The sequence below is a fragment of the Capsella rubella genome, unplaced genomic scaffold (assembly GCF_000375325.1).
Source record: "Capsella rubella cultivar Monte Gargano unplaced genomic scaffold, Caprub1_0 scaffold_8, whole genome shotgun sequence".
Classification (NCBI taxonomy): Eukaryota; Viridiplantae; Streptophyta; class Magnoliopsida; order Brassicales; family Brassicaceae; genus Capsella; species Capsella rubella.
The window spans coordinates 6157425-6172782 of record NW_006238916.1 but is presented as its reverse complement, the minus strand read 5'-3'; the positions used below and the strand labels follow the sequence as shown (position 1 = coordinate 6172782).

The window sequence follows — 15358 nt, the reverse complement described above, 5'->3', positions numbered from 1 at the left end:
TATAGGAAAAAATAGATGTCACATTTTTTTTTTAAGGTTTAAAATCTTAATTGACTAAAGTAGGTTCATAATAAACCATTGAGCATCCAAAAACACATCATCCACGATCTAACTACACCCACCATCGAGCATCCACCGTTCACAGACCGACCATCCACCGTTCCACATGCCTACCATCCACCGTCCAAATCATCCGTTTCTCCACAAACTCACCACCATCCACAATCTATAGTTTATATTTTGGTATGCATAAATAATATACCCATTGGCCATTATATTCCTCAATGTGTAACCATGTGGATAATATTCACAAAGGGTTTAATGGCGATATTAGATATGTATCAAGTATTCCAACTGCGATATATATGTAAGAGAGTACTGTTCCAGTTCTTTTTATAGAGAAAAACTCAAAACCAAATTAATTGAAAATATTCCATCGGAAAAATAGACTAAAGTAACAACCTTTTATTTCAAAGAAAACTTTAATAATAGTTTATGACTCTTAAATTATTCTATGGCAATTGAGCGATTTCTCTTGAAATAAACCATCATTAGTGTCATTGCTAATTTATTTAGGATAATGATATATCATCTAAACATGGCTTCCACCGTCTCCAATTATCTTAACATATAGTATTTGGTTTATGTATTAATAGTGATCACAGTATAGGGACTACTAGTTTATATATAGACTTCATTATAGTGTAATCTGCTCAACTCTTTAATTTTCTATTTAAAAACATAATCACTCTTTAGTTTCTTAATGCTCGGGATAAAGTTGACTGACAAAAAATTTCATAATTAATAAGTGTTGGGTGGGTGGTGTACACGTTTCTCCTACACGTAAATCAAATAATTTTAGATTAACTTATAAGATTTTTCTGTACGATATATAAAACTAAACATGCTTATTGACATTCTTAATTAACATGTGTTCTGTCTATCAATTGTTAAACTATATATCTTCAACCCATTATTCCTTTGTTTAAGACTTCACTACTATATTAATAAAGTAGAAGACTTTTACATAAATATGTAGTCCTAATAAGAAGTGTACGTCATTTGATAACTATAGTACTGTATATAGTTTTAAATAAATATGTAGCAGTCCTAATAATAAGTGTACGCCACAGATTTTTAAAATGTGTGTTGTTATCAAGTGACTACTCTTTCGTGGCTTCGAACCGATGTCAGACGCTATGTGCTCATGAGCATCCTTTCATCAACTCAAGAGTACTTTCAAAATCATTAATTCATACATCTACATGCATGCCTTGGCTCTCAAGCCATTTGAATTGTCTATTATTGAAACTTAGCTCGTCTAATTAGTTTCTATTTTGGAAGGAGAAGCATCGGTTGAAACGTCGTTGATGACCAAAAGCTAGCTAGCCTTTTTATTAAAATCTTGTATCCTGCTCAAACAGTAATTAGAAATGGGAACACTTAGATGCAACCTGCCTATATATCAAATGCTCTAATTGAACCAACCAGAAACATAATAAAAAGATCAAGTTGATTTCTACATTTGTGGAAGAAGTTTACACTAACCCCACAGTCTTTAAAGAAAAAAGTTTGGAACAATAATGGAAATTAACAGTTCACATTGGCTCCATGTTTAGAGAGAAATGTGAAAGGTCTCCTCACAATTTCGAGTGGGTCTCTCATATAAAGACGGTTGAAAGGGAAAGGAACACATACGTCCTAGTGAGAGTTGCCTTCACATGGAACACATGTATTACATATTTACATCACAACCAATAGATTACCACATGTAGCAGCAAATGATTACGTTGCTCAATGGTGAAGCATGTTAAGACTAGCTAGAATCCAAGATTAAAGGTAATTAAGTAATGTGCTTACTTAATCCAAGATTATAGGTAAGTAATGTACGTACTTACGTGGGTTACAAACCATGCAAATCTTGAATCAAAAAAGATAAAGATCGATCGATTTACGTCGTGACCTTACAATTCTATAGTGTAATTTACTGAAAATGTTATTTTGCTCTATTGAAATGCGTGAGGAGGCTTCAAACGAATCTCACAGACACAAACAGACAGAGACAGTGGTTTTGTGTAATTGGACAGCCTCTTTTACTTCGGTCCCAGGTAGCTGCTTTTTGGAAAATCCCGATTTTTTGGGATAACAAAAGATAATACACAACTTCACGTCATATCCAAAAGCCATTTAAAATCTTAACAGTACAAAATCTTTAAATCCACTACTTCAAACAACTTTCTAAAACAATATGCAAACTAAGATTTTCAAAATATTTTTAGTTTAGCAATTTAAATTAAAGATCAAAACAAAATTTGAGAAAGTAAGATTTTGAAAAATATTAATTTTTCATTTTTTTAGAAACTCAATCTTCAAATATATTTTATCACCCATTTAGAATAAAATAATTGGACATTTATAGTATGATATCACACATTGTTATAGTCATTGAAATAAAAACTATATACTATCGAAATAATTCATAATTGGAACATGTAATTATGCAAAATTTGATATTGACTTTGTTTATTTATTTTTATTTTTTAACTAGAGAAAAATATCAATGGCTTTCCCTTATAAAATCCTTAACAAAGAAAGAGAGTTTTGTTTTGCCTAAATTAGAAGCAAAAATAAAAATAAAAACAACAAAACTCCTTTACCACCTCCCCCAGAAAAAAACCAAACAAAAAACAATAGAAAAAGAAAAAAATATCAACTTTTTTAACATCTGCTTGAGCGCGAGAGGTTCTTTGATTCCAAGAGTCTCGTGCCCTTTAATCCAATCATATAGCTCTCTCTCTCATCTCAACGCTTTGTGTCTGATCGGGAATCAAAAAAAGTTTTGATCTTTCCTTAAAAAAAACGAGATCTTGGAGGAGAGATGGATGATCATCGGAGCGAAGACCATGATATAGAAGTTGAAGGATCATTTCGTGGGTTTGACAGGAAGATATCTGGGATTCTAGATGATGGATCTGTCGGATTTCAACAGCCTCTTCTCGCTAGGAATCGAAAGAACACGACTTCCCAGATCGCTATTGTCGGAGCTAATACTTGTCCTATCGAAAGCCTTGATTACGAGTGTGTGTCTCTCCTCCTCCTCCTCTTTCAATCTCTTTTCTTATGCACAGAACTAAAAAAGTTTCACTTTTTTCTGGATAAAGTTTTTAATTTTGGGGATTAGATTATAATATGAGGAAATGTTATCGATTAGATTTTAAAAATTCATCTCTAATTTGTTTTTTTTCTTTCTTAGATTATGAGTTTCAATGTTTTGTCCTAATTGTTTGGTAATATAGAATAATCGATGAGCTAAGATTTTTTGGATTTATGTTAACGTTTTGGGTCCCATGTAACTTTTATATCATTTCTAAGCAATGATCAGTTAAAAAAATTGAAGCTTTTGAGATGGGGGGAAACTTTTTAGCTTCTGGGACATCATAGCCACTGAGCCAAAGCTCACCTGGCAATAACATAGGCTTACTATGTTGAGGAAAGTGCAAAGCTTTTTATTTTTTTTTTCATTTTCTTACTACATTGACTTTTCTTCTTTTTTGTTCTTTTGTGTCTGTGTCTCTCTTACTGCTATACTTTGATTGTTTAGCTTATGTTATAGATATCAGGGTCTTGACTTACATGGTTATTTGGCAGGATCTTTGAGAATGATTTTTTCAAGCAAGACTGGAGGTCTAGGAAGAAGATTGAGATACTTCAGTATACGTTTCTCAAATGGGCGCTTGCTTTTCTTATTGGTTTGGCCACTGGGCTTGTTGGCTTTTTGAATAACCTTGGTGTTGAGAATATAGCTGGATTTAAGCTCTTGCTTACCGGAAATCTCATGCTCAAGGAAAAGTAAGTGTAGCTTTCATTGTTTATCTCTGCTTCTACTGTGTAGTTTTAGCTCTATCTATCCTGTTTTGAAATTTTAGTTGATGCTGTGTTTTAGTTTCTGGTGTTCTTTTGAATTTAATGTGGCGGTTACGGGTAATGCACCATTATATCTAAATTTGTTAATACAGTTAAAACTCATTGCAAATATGGCTGTACAAAATTACTGTGAAATTGGAGGCTCAGAATGATATTTGACAGCCGAATTTTTCTCGAAAACTGCAGATATTTTCAGGCATTTTTTGCATTCGCTGGCTGTAACTTGATTTTGGCAACTGCTGCTGCTTCACTCTGTGCTTACATTGCCCCGGCGGCAGCCGGATCTGGCATACCTGAGGTTAAAGCATATCTCAATGGTATAGATGCTTACTCAATATTAGCTCCGAGCACCCTCTTTGTTAAGGTAGGATCCCAAAACATCTTTTCAAGCGTCTTTGTTGTTCATCTTGAATTAAGCATTGGTTTATGGGTGGAGAGAATATTAAGTTATGACGTATACACTATATCCTTTTTCTAAATATGAGATATTTCGCACTGACAGATCTTTGGCTCTATATTTGGAGTTGCTGCCGGATTCGTAGTCGGTAAGGAAGGGCCTATGGTGCATACTGGTGCTTGCATTGCTAATTTACTTGGACAAGGAGGTTCCAGAAAGTATCGGTTGACATGGAAGTGGCTCAGGTTCTTCAAAAACGATAGAGACAGGAGAGACCTGATCACTTGCGGGGCTGCTGCTGGTGTAGCAGCTGCCTTCCGTGCTCCAGTTGGGGGAGTGCTTTTTGCTCTTGAAGAAGCTGCTTCATGGTGATTTTCTGTTTCTCTCTAACTTCTTAAAATTTTGGAGTGATACCTTATGCAGATGAGGTCATATTGTAGTGGCCATACTCCGAAGTTATGTATATTAGCTTATTAGAGCTGGTGCTTTATAATGCATAAATTGAACAATTCAAAACTAGGACAGAGTAAGCTTCTCACTCTGCAGAAGTCTTAATAAAGTGCAAAAAGATCACCATGTTTGCCTAGTTTTAAACATAATTTATGCAACTTGACTATTATATGCAGATGGCAGTTAGTAAGCGAAAAAATCTAGGAGGATTCATAGTGTAGACGATATGCCTATACTGCTATATCCAACTTGGAAAAAGTTATGTCTCACTTTGTTAAACTCGTTAGGTGGAGGAGCGCGCTTCTTTGGAGGACTTTCTTCACTACTGCAGTTGTAGCAGTGGTGTTACGAACTTTGATTGAGCTCTGTCGATCTGGAAGATGTGGACTTTTCGGGAAAGGAGGTCTCATCATGTTTGATGTAAACTCAGGGCCAGTGCTTTATACCACTGTAGATTTGCTAGCAGTAGTATTCCTTGGAGTTGTTGGTGGTGTACTTGGAAGCCTATATAACTACCTTGTGGACAAAGTTCTCCGCACATATAGCTTAATAAACGAGTATGTCACTTCTCAACGAGTTAAATCTTTCGTAATTTCAATTTCTTACTAGTTAGCACTCTCATATAATCATTTATTTGCCTCTATTGCTATGAGGCCGTGCATGAAAGTCTCCCTATTTGATTTTTAAAATTTTTTTCTATCCATAACTTGCAGGAAAGGTCCGAGATTTAAAATTATGCTTGTTATGGCAGTTTCTGTATTGAGCTCATGTTGCGCATTTGGTCTCCCATGGCTTTCACAGTGTACTCCATGTCCTATTGGCATAGAGGGAAAGTGCCCAAGTGTAGGTCGATCCAGCATCTATAAAAGTTTCCAGTGTCCTCCAAACCATTACAATGACCTCTCCTCCCTACTTCTCAACACCAATGATGATGCAATCCGCAATCTTTTCACATCCAGATCTGAAAATGAATTCCATATCTCCACCCTTGCCATTTTCTTTGTTGCAATATACTGCCTTGGTATCATAACATACGGCATAGCCATACCCTCTGGACTTTTCATACCTGTCATTCTTGCTGGAGCCTCTTATGGACGACTAGTTGGTAGACTACTGGGTCCAGTATCTCAGCTTGATGTAGGTCTGTTTTCTCTGCTTGGAGCTGCTTCTTTCCTTGGAGGCACAATGAGAATGACGGTCTCTCTCTGTGTCATACTGCTTGAGCTTACAAATAATCTCCTAATGCTGCCATTGGTGATGCTTGTACTCCTAATCTCAAAAACGGTTGCAGATTGTTTCAACAGGGGGGTCTATGACCAGATTGTAACAATGAAAGGACTGCCATACATGGAAGACCATGCAGAACCGTACATGCGCAATTTGGTTGCAAAAGACGTAGTTTCTGGATCTTTAATATCCTTTTCTAGAGTTGAAAAGGTTGGGGTAATATGGCAGGCGTTAAAGATGACCAGACATAATGGTTTCCCTGTAATTGATGAGCCACCTTTCACAGAAGAGTCTGAGTTATGTGGGATTGCCTTGAGATCCCATCTCCTTGTCCTTCTCCAAGGGAAGAGATTTTCGAAGCAGAGAACAACATATGGTTCCCAAATTCTGAGAAGTTGCAAAGCCCGTGACTTTGGTAAAGCAGGATTAGGTAAGGGGCTCAAGATAGAAGATTTGGATCTTAGTGATGAGGAGATGGAGATGTATGTTGATCTCCATCCCATCACTAACACATCTCCTTACACTGTGCTTGAGACTCTGTCTCTAGCTAAAGCGGCTATTCTTTTCCGCCAACTTGGCCTTCGCCACTTGTGTGTGGTGCCCAAAACACCAGGGGTCTGTCTCTCCCTCTCCTCCTCTTCTCCTTCTTTCTCGCTAACCTTGCTTATGTCTCTAACGCATATGTTTTTGTATCGCAGAGACCGCCTATTGTTGGAATCCTGACAAGGCATGATTTTATGCCGGAACATGTCCTGGGACTCTACCCTCACATTGATCCCCTCAAGTGAATACGGTTAGTCCTTTAGCTTTCGACTCTTTGTTGTTGCCTGTATTTGCTTTCTGTATTTGTTTATAAATCTAACTGGAACTTGTTTGTTTAGCAGTTGATGAAGAATGGAGAAACAAGTCACTGAGAGTTCTCTAAAGACCTACGATGTAATAATATGTGAATAGCAAACGTTTAAAGCCAAGATGACCAATGTCACTTCGGCATTATTTCAATTATTCGTTGAGATTGATTTATCAGAAAGCAGGGGGAAGGATCATTGTGTAAAGAGGTGAATTGGGTGATACGAGTTTTCTTTTTTCCATTATGTTTTGGTTTCTAAGTGGAAACCAAACATTTATTAAAAACAAAAATAAAAAGCAAACCACATGTATTTATTTATGCTATCCATATCAATTTTTTTGTAATCTTCTTTATCTTAAGGTACCTAGAGTATGATTGGTGTTTTATGGTCTCGGTTACATATAAATCTCCTCACTCAATCTTCACTTAAAAGGGTAAAAGCCTAATCAGAACACTGATCGGTTTACATATAAATCTCCTGACGCTTACGTGTAATAAACGCAACTTACCTTAACTTCATTTAACTCAAAACACAAAAGTGAAACTGTGAAAGGGAGCATTTATAATGCATTCATCTGGAACACTGGTCTACTCTGATGTTCTTCCTATGTAAAATCCAAACCAGTTTCCTTTCATACCAAAATAGAGTCAATGTCACCACAATTCTCGCAGGCATAGCGAACTTAGAAATGGATAAAAGATATGTCCTGTGCTGACTCTGAGTTCTAAGTTGCGCTTTTGATTTTCAAGTTTTCGTTTCAGCAGCTTAAGAAATATACAAAACCGGGTTGGGAATACGGATTCACTGCTTTCAATATAGTGTGCGGCGGTTGAAAGATTCCATCGTTAAATTGGCTGTAAAGGCTGGAATCGAGTTGAACTTCCTTATGAATATTTCTATCTGCAAGTAACAAAGAATGAGATTGTACGCTCACTAAGAACACACGACAGTTACCAACGAAAACAAAAAACCTGCACTTTACCTGCTTCGCTATCTCACCCTGAGAGGCATACCCATTGTTCTGATGGAATTAAATTAGTATCAGTTAATTAACTGAGATAACAGCTTCAAATGCAACATGTCAAAGCTATCTATGTTGCAAGAATGACTTACTAGAATACTGGTGTTTCCTGATTCATATTCAAACTCGAGTTTTTCATCATCACTTTGAGCATATATAGACTGGAGAGTAAATCGAGTCACTGGGATTCCATTTGGACGTTGATGTTCATCCATTACAATCTGCCATAGTTTTTCAAAAGAATTCACAAGGTTACAAGTACTATACATGAACAAGAATTTATTATAATCTATCTACACGGATAATGGAAGGTAAGGCAACTAAATACAGTAATGGCTGAACCCCCTTTTGCAACATAGAATCCCCAGTTCATCACAAAGTATTCAATATGACATTTTAGAATTTGATAGTGAACACTATCAGTTAAAAAATTACGGCAAAGAAAGATATTTGAGTGCTACGACATGAGCAAGTGACATACCTTATATCCAAAAAGCTCACAACAAGCTCTTCTAAACACGGAAATTCTATCAGCAAAAACAGTTTTGTACCTGTTACAAAGACTCCACATAGTTCAGAACGAGAAAGCAAGGTCATAGCCGCAAAGAGAATGTTAAACACATCAAAATCAACATACCTCTCTTCACGTTTTTCAAGTGTAGCAATTTGCTCTTTTAGTTGAGCAATCTTTCCAGTTATATGAGAGTCAACTAGCTTCCCAGCATCTCCTGAATATATATGGGAATATTCTGTCAGAAGTTTACTATATGTAACTAGAATAACATTGAAACACTAAAATGTTTCTTTTCCAGCTTTCCTGAGTCAGGGCAACAGCAATATTTTTGGTGTCCCTTTTATATCTCGTGAACCACAAATTCTGATGCAGAGTACAGTGTCCCACAAAAATTAAGGCATGCTTCTCCAGCTTGTAGTGAATTATATGGTGAGAGTGAAATTAAATGGTAGACGTGTGGTCATCCCAGTATAAAAAATACGAAAAGGTTGACAATCAGAAATTTACCAGACTGGTTCTTCAATTCTTCAACAGCTTGAAGTCTTTCTTTTGCCTTCTGCAACTCAGCCTGTAAAGCCTCTATTGTTTGCTTTGCCTCATCTTCAACACCAAGAGTATTCACCATGCGCAAAACCCTTGTATTTGCAGCAGAAAAATCACCATGACCCAGCTGCCATATAAAAAGGAAACAAATTTTATTTTACGATTCCTTGGGTAGAAGTTAAGGGTCCTAAATATTACATCTGTTCGCCTGTACAATAATAAAACATTTCATGACACCTAAGACAACATAAGACGTAGAACACAAAATTCACCATTCACCCTTAAGCTTATAAATTCATTTCGACCATGTCAGATAAAATTTCTATAAGCAATTTCTTTCTGGCAATCTTCTTTTGCAAGCACACATCTCTGACATATGTACCTTTGACTCCAGTAAAGAGATCTCGGAACGAAGACGATCACTGTCCCTTTCCAGCGACTTATTCCTCCTTGCTTGATCGACTAGTTTCTCATTTAAAAGTTCCATTTCGCTACGAAGACGATTATTGACATCCTTCAGTTCACTTAGATCCTTCTCCAAATCCTTAAGATAGTTCTCTTTCTTTGCAAGAGAAGATTCAAACCCCTGTAAATATAAGCAAACTAAGTAAGCCTTATGCTTCCAACAGAAAAGAAGTGAATTCTTCAAAATATGAACAATATTATTCCAGAACCTGAATAAGGGTTCCATCTGTGGCCCCAGGCACAGATCCTTCACTGTCTGACTTCCTTAATTCATTAACAACAGCTTTCAACTGTTCTTTCTCCTCCGTGACCAAGGAGAGCTTTATTATAAAATTAAAGAACTGTTAGCAATAGTGCAACAAGAGGATAGAAAATTATATAAGTTATCTCCATGATTAAAAGAAAGGACGTTTGCTACAAATTCTAACAGTAGACTACACACGTTATCACCTATCCTGAAAGGACATGATATTTTTAATAAATCAGCTCATCATAAATTTATAATAGCCTCATGGTTCGATAGGAGGCAATTGCACCAAATTTAACAATTGAATACACTCATCTGGAACAAACAGACTTTCCCCACATTTTATAGAGAAACTAAATATGTTCTAATTAATAACCAACCCAACGTGAAGATCCAAAAATACTTGGGATATTATCCTAGGAACATTGTCTCTAACTACACTGCTTAAAATCAGCTTCTTATGATTGCACACCTCAACAATCAAGCTGAAACTATAGAGCTGGGTTAGTATATATCCAAGCAAAGACAGTGATACCTTGAGAAACCAAGTAAAACAATCACTAAACAAGAATATTGGATGTAAGATGATGAACATTTGAGTGCCACCAATTAAAAATGCTTTTTTTTTATCCCCCAAGAATCAAAACTCAACTTAAGAGGCCTAAATAGGAACCAGCGAAATATAAAAAATGCACTTGTAGCACCTTACACAGCACAAGGAACAATTTTCAATCTTACCATTACTTCAATCCTCTTCACATCTGTTTTGAGAGCCTCCGATTTCTCTTTCGCTGATGCAGCCTCAGTTTCAGCATTCTGTCTGCCAAGTTGTGCAGCCTCCAGAGCCACCTCCAGTTGTTTAAAACGTGTACTTGCTTCCCCAATCTTCATAGAGCTTTGGACCACCTCACTTCAAAGTCAGAAACACAAGTCAGGAGGAAGTATCATAGATACATGTAGTTAACTCAGAGTGCTTGGTAAACTAGAAATCAGTAGTCTAGATGCTCACAGGCCCACACTCGACCTGCTAGACTCGCGAGCCAGAATATCATTAAATATAAAGCTATATCTGGAATTTACTATCTAGTTCACCTAGGAAAAGTCATGAAACTGTCCCCCATAACAACTACCTCAGTTTTCTGCACAGACTCTTTCATGGAAAGCATAAATATTCGAGACAATATCAGAAGAAGACTCTAGTGAAAGATAAAATCTGTACTTACTTCTGAAGCGCTGAGAATTTCATAACTATGTCATCAGGACAGGATACACCAGGAATGTCATTTAGCAATGACTTCCAAGAGGACAATTCACTGTTCAACTTCTCCATGCTTAGCTGCAAATCTTGCAATTCTGCTAACCCTGACTCTGCCCTCTCCCTACGGCTTGTTTCTTCCAGCAATTTCACTTTCAACAACTCAATATCTACGTGCCGCGATTTTAACTTTCTAGCTTCTCGCACTTCAGCTTCCTGATAAAATTTGACAAGAAAAACAAAAAGTAAAAAACTAAATAGACATTACATGGATAGTATAGAAGTGGAAAATAAAATCTACAATGGTACATGTCCTCAAACGATGGATATGTGAGTGCATAACTATTAAATGAAAACGACATCAAATTTCAGTACGTCTACTTTGTAAAATCATTACTCCCGGTATACTAAGAACTGGTAAAACTTACATAGCGCTTAACTTCCTCCTGAAGATGTTTAACCAATACACTGTTATCTGAAGAAGATGCTGTCTGCGAAGTGAATGACGAAAGCTTCTTGTCTACTTCAGTCTTTTCATGCAAACACTGCAAAATAAGAATCAAATGTGACAAAAAATAAAACAAATGATAATTCATGATTTGTGTTATTATTTCTAATATGCAAGTCAAATATACTAACCTCGTCAAATTTGAGTTTAAGCTGTTCTAGCTGTGATCTTAAAAGATTTGATTCCGTCTCTGCATTCTGTGCCCTACATTGCATCCTTTCAAGCTAAATGTAAAGGAAAGCAGGCGCCATTAGGGTAATTGCGTGAGAAACCAAAAACAAAACTTCAATCAAGATATCAAGTTTCACAATTAGTACTTACATCTGCACCAATCCTAGACACAGAAAGCTTTGCTTCTTTACCCAATTGGGCAATATCATTGTTGAGACGTTTTTTCTCCCTGTCAACACTTCCAGATAGCTGAGTTAGTTTATCCTCCAAAAGTTTAGCTTTTTCTTCAGCTGTTGCAGCAGAAGACTCTGCTTTCTTTCGAAGATTCATTTCATTTTGATGTTTTACCTGATGTCAAAGGAGGAAAACGATAATGAGATTGACACCAATGACAAATTTTGAAGGCAGTAAAAGAGATTAGGCCATAGTAAACAAATCAACCTCCAGTTCATGGCAAGATTGTAGTGCTTTGGTATACCGCTCTTGGGAATTGTTGATCTCCATAAGGAGCTGCTCTTGAAGCATCTTTTCACGCCCTTTAGCAGCAGCCAGTTCTTGCTCTGAGTACAAGAATTTATCTCGTAATTGCTTTCTCTCTGCATCTGTTGTAGAACAACAAAACCAAATTCTTAAGTATATTTTTTCCCAATAACAGCAAAAGCAAAAAGAGAAAGACCCACTAAAACAATCAGGATCAAGACCCTCTCACCTGCTTCGCTGAAGTTGGCATTTAGAGTCTGTAATTTAGTTTGATATTCCTGAACTTGTTTCTCTGCTTTGCTAAAGGCATCTAGGAGATCAGCTTTAACCTAAAACAAGCCGGGGAAAAAAAAAACCTCAGATTCGTTAATCTTAGTTAGATTAAATGTGTATGGAGGCTTAGAGGAGAGATACGAGTAAAATAACCATTTGGCGACATTGATAGGTGCAAAGGTGTTGATCGGAATGATCATCCGAAGTTTGCAGCGGGACAGGAGCAGGAAGAGGAGAATCTTCGTAGATGACTAGCTGATTACCGGAACCAGAGGCGTTGGCGGAGATGGGGCTACCTCCGGCGTCGGACTTGAGCCTTTTCGGCGGCGGAGTTCTCAAAATCATGTTTGCGTCGTGAAATTAGGGTTCCGTTTGTCGAAGAAGAAGAGAGAGATGAATTAGGATTTTGAAATGGAGAAGCGCCACTTATTTCTTGAATTTGATGAGAGCGTGAAGACGGAGGAGATGGTACGGTCTCGTGACGCTCGTCTATGTTACTCTTTGTATTTGATTATTTAATTAGTATTTGGTCTTAGTTATAATAATACATGTATTTAAGACTTAATTAACAGACCCAAAAAAAATATTATGCAGCCAAAGAATTGAATAAATGGAAAATATAATACCAGCAATTTTATTTGATTTATTTAGTTTAAGCATAATGTTCTAAGACAATAGAGAGAAGAGATGTGTATATGTTTATTTACAATATCAACAAGATTATTTATTAATTATATAGATAATGATATGATCCAAAGAATGTTTCTTTGTTACTCTCGCTGCTCAAAGTTGAAAGTTGAAACCGATGTTGTGCGTGTCCCATACACCATCCTCCTTCCTGAACCTCTCAAAGAACATCACTTCCCTAGTGTGTTTCACCAGCAATGCTGTCGTACTTGTTGTTCCATAGCGTTGCTTTCCAAGCCCACGCTGAATTTAAACGCAAAAGAAAGAGATTATAGCTGATTAATGAAAGGAATATGTATATGGACTATAATAAAAGCGTTACATCAAATTTCTTACTTGTATATCAGGATGGTTAAGCATTTTGTCAACAAACACCGGTTCTTGATCACCTTCTCCTACAGGACTAGCCATAAAGCCCTCAGCAAACTCTTTTAACTTTTTTAATGGATCGTCTCCCAAACCCTTAATCATCTGAGTAAAACGGTGTTTCAGGTGCATATCCTGCAAATAGGAAAAAGAAGGTTTGAAAGGGTAAGAAACAACTATACGCAATAAGATTTTGACAAGAAGGACTGTCCTGTAGACTGTAGTTATAGTTACAAACAAGACACTTGTAACATGCATGATTACCTTAGGGTGTGTGGAATCCAGACCTTCGTGAGGAGAAAGTGTGTGCACACCAAACCGAACGTCTTCTATCATGACATCCGGCTTATTCGGATCAGGTTTCCTGATATGAACCATGAGTCCCGAAACCATGTCTGCGACTATAAGGCTATAGGACCACGTATTTTGTTTATCCCCGTCACGCCGTACTATATGTTCGGCAAACTCCCGAGGACTCATATCGCTCTGCGATCAAACAAAGAAATCCCGTACGTGATCAAATTAAGATATCAAAATATATATATAGATATATGTTTTGAAACAATAGTGAAATATATGCAAATTATAAGCATGCAACAACAAAGATGATACCTCCAAGAATTCAGTGGGGTACTTCTCGCAGCCGTATAATGGAACAACGTCGTCTGTCAACAAAGTTCCACTCATGAGAAACGCGACTCGGCCTCGTCGAGAAATAGCTAACCACGTTCCGACGTCGTTATCTTTTATTCCGCTGTTATCTTCACACCGACCACACAAAATACGGTCTTTCTTATCCCACGACGCCTTAGTTATGACCCTGATCAGACAGAGACAGACCCCATAATTAAAATAAAGTCATGATCAAGATTATTAACGTACGTACGTACGTATACGGTCGATTCACAAAATTCAGAAACTAAGAAAGAAGAAACGTTGGAAAGGATTTTTAAAAACATGCCTGTTTCCCCAATTGTCTCTGTTCATCACAAGCGTCATCTCATTGTCGTCGTTCTTGGAGGACCTGGACCACCACTTGCCATTGGATTTCTCTGTCCAGTTGAATGCTACGATCCCCATTTTTCTTTTTTTCTCTTTTTGAAAGAATACAAAAGTCTTGTTTTTGCTGTTTGAAAATCTCTTGCTCTCTGTGTTAGTTCTTTTGTTTGTGATGTTTTGAGTTGTGAAAACCCGTTGCGGTTTTTATAGCAGAGAGATGATCATCCCTCTACGCTGATTTTCCTTTGCGTGTACTTCTTCTTCTTCTTCATCTTCCAATGCCGCACTTAGGAGCTTTGATCTATATCCATTTTAGGATATAGCTTTTGCAGTTTTCTGTCACCATCCATAATACTATCTCCTCTGAATTAAGTAACCAAGGAACCGTGTCTCAATGGTTCAATTTACCTTTACAGTTGTGTGAAACGAAAAAAAATTGCTATTGTAAGTAAAAGTAAAAATACAGCGTTTCAACATTTGCTCTTTACTTTTTTTTTCTGTTGGAGAATGAGTGATGATCGACGATAATATACTCATATATGTGTAAGGTTGGTCGATCAAGAATTACATTTTTTACTATACCAAGAATGAATATACAACAAGTGGTTTATGGTAGCACACAAGTTTAAGGATTTCGTATGATCCAAACTAATTATACTTTAGTATATGACGAGGTGGCAGCTGAGGAATTTTGTTTTTTTGTTTTTTTTTTTTTGATTGACTTTTTATATATATGTTTGGAATCGGTTTTAGTCATGCTCAATTTCGCCTTGTTACCTACCTTATTTGGATTATTACAGTAAACAAACACTTTATTACTTTAGAAAAAATTTATTAAGAGTTATTATTTTGAAAGGAAAAAAAAAATTATAAGAGTTTGAATGGATTTTTGTGCTACAATGGATTAAAATAAATTACGAGCTCATGCATGCATGCATCATCGCCGCCACAATATAAAGGATAACATTTGAAGTTCTCTA

The 15358-nt window shown here is 36.6% G+C and overlaps 3 protein-coding genes across 4 annotated transcripts; 1 reads left to right on the top strand and 2 right to left on the bottom strand.

Moving 5' to 3' along the window:
- Positions 1 to 2645: 2645 nt before the first annotated feature.
- LOC17876252 (chloride channel protein CLC-c) lies at positions 2646 to 7234 on the top strand. Of its 2 annotated transcripts, none has more exons than XM_006279982.2 (8): positions 2646 to 3078; positions 3649 to 3849; positions 4111 to 4288; positions 4427 to 4689; positions 5059 to 5328; positions 5485 to 6613; positions 6697 to 6791; positions 6883 to 7234. In XM_006279982.2, the coding sequence occupies exons 1-7, from the start codon at positions 2879 to 2881 to the stop codon at positions 6784 to 6786; spliced, it is 2331 nt and encodes a 776-aa protein (XP_006280044.1). In that variant the 5' UTR covers positions 2646 to 2878; the 3' UTR covers positions 6787 to 6791; positions 6883 to 7234. The 2 variants fall into 2 exon arrangements, with proteins under 2 accessions (XP_006280044.1, XP_023635138.1); XM_023779370.1 differs by having other exon boundaries at positions 6880 to 7234.
- A 159-nt stretch (positions 7235 to 7393) lies between these two features.
- Positions 7394 to 12797, bottom strand: LOC17874943 (mitotic spindle checkpoint protein MAD1). Its single transcript, XM_006280015.2, has 16 exons — positions 12480 to 12797; positions 12283 to 12382; positions 12015 to 12175; positions 11724 to 11921; positions 11534 to 11626; positions 11323 to 11439; positions 10863 to 11110; positions 10378 to 10549; positions 9602 to 9712; positions 9310 to 9513; positions 8892 to 9054; positions 8508 to 8598; positions 8352 to 8421; positions 7963 to 8091; positions 7832 to 7870; positions 7394 to 7749 (listed from the first exon to the last, which is right to left on the bottom strand). The coding sequence occupies exons 1-16, from the start codon at positions 12669 to 12671 to the stop codon at positions 7660 to 7662; spliced, it is 2178 nt and encodes a 725-aa protein (XP_006280077.1). The 5' UTR covers positions 12672 to 12797; the 3' UTR covers positions 7394 to 7659.
- Positions 12798 to 13004: 207 nt separating this feature from the next.
- LOC17876170 lies at positions 13005 to 14511 on the bottom strand. Its single transcript, XM_006281918.2, has 5 exons — positions 14341 to 14511; positions 13992 to 14199; positions 13644 to 13865; positions 13350 to 13514; positions 13005 to 13256 (listed from the first exon to the last, which is right to left on the bottom strand). The coding sequence occupies exons 1-5, from the start codon at positions 14457 to 14459 to the stop codon at positions 13110 to 13112; spliced, it is 861 nt and encodes a 286-aa protein (XP_006281980.1). The 5' UTR covers positions 14460 to 14511; the 3' UTR covers positions 13005 to 13109.
- Positions 14512 to 15358: the final 847 nt, after the last annotated feature.

What these genes read in the sequence shown, in the direction of transcription:
- LOC17876252 (XM_006279982.2), top strand. Translation starts at nt 2,879, where the DNA reads ATGGATGATCATCGGAGCGAAGACCATGATATAGAAGTTGAAGGATCA. An exon ending in AATCTCATGCTCAAGGAAAA is followed by an intron (nt 3,850 to 4,110) that starts GTAAGTGTAGCT and finishes CGAAAACTGCAG; the next exon opens with ATATTTTCAGGCATTTTTTG. An exon ending in CGAGCACCCTCTTTGTTAAG is followed by an intron (nt 4,289 to 4,426) that starts GTAGGATCCCAA and finishes TCGCACTGACAG; the next exon opens with ATCTTTGGCTCTATATTTGG.
- LOC17874943 (XM_006280015.2), bottom strand. Translation starts at nt 12,671, where the DNA reads ATGATTTTGAGAACTCCGCCGCCGAAAAGGCTCAAGTCCGACGCCGGA. An exon ending in CCTATCAATGTCGCCAAATG is followed by an intron (nt 12,383 to 12,479) that starts GTTATTTTACTC and finishes GGCTTGTTTTAG; the next exon opens with GTTAAAGCTGATCTCCTAGA. An exon ending in CAGGAAACACCAGTATTCTA is followed by an intron (nt 7,871 to 7,962) that starts GTAAGTCATTCT and finishes TAATTCCATCAG; the next exon opens with AACAATGGGTATGCCTCTCA.
- LOC17876170 (XM_006281918.2), bottom strand. Translation starts at nt 14,459, where the DNA reads ATGGGGATCGTAGCATTCAACTGGACAGAGAAATCCAATGGCAAGTGG. An exon ending in AGAGACAATTGGGGAAACAG is followed by an intron (nt 14,200 to 14,340) that starts GCATGTTTTTAA and finishes CTGTCTGATCAG; the next exon opens with GGTCATAACTAAGGCGTCGT. An exon ending in TTAACCATCCTGATATACAA is followed by an intron (nt 13,257 to 13,349) that starts GTAAGAAATTTG and finishes GTTTAAATTCAG; the next exon opens with CGTGGGCTTGGAAAGCAACG.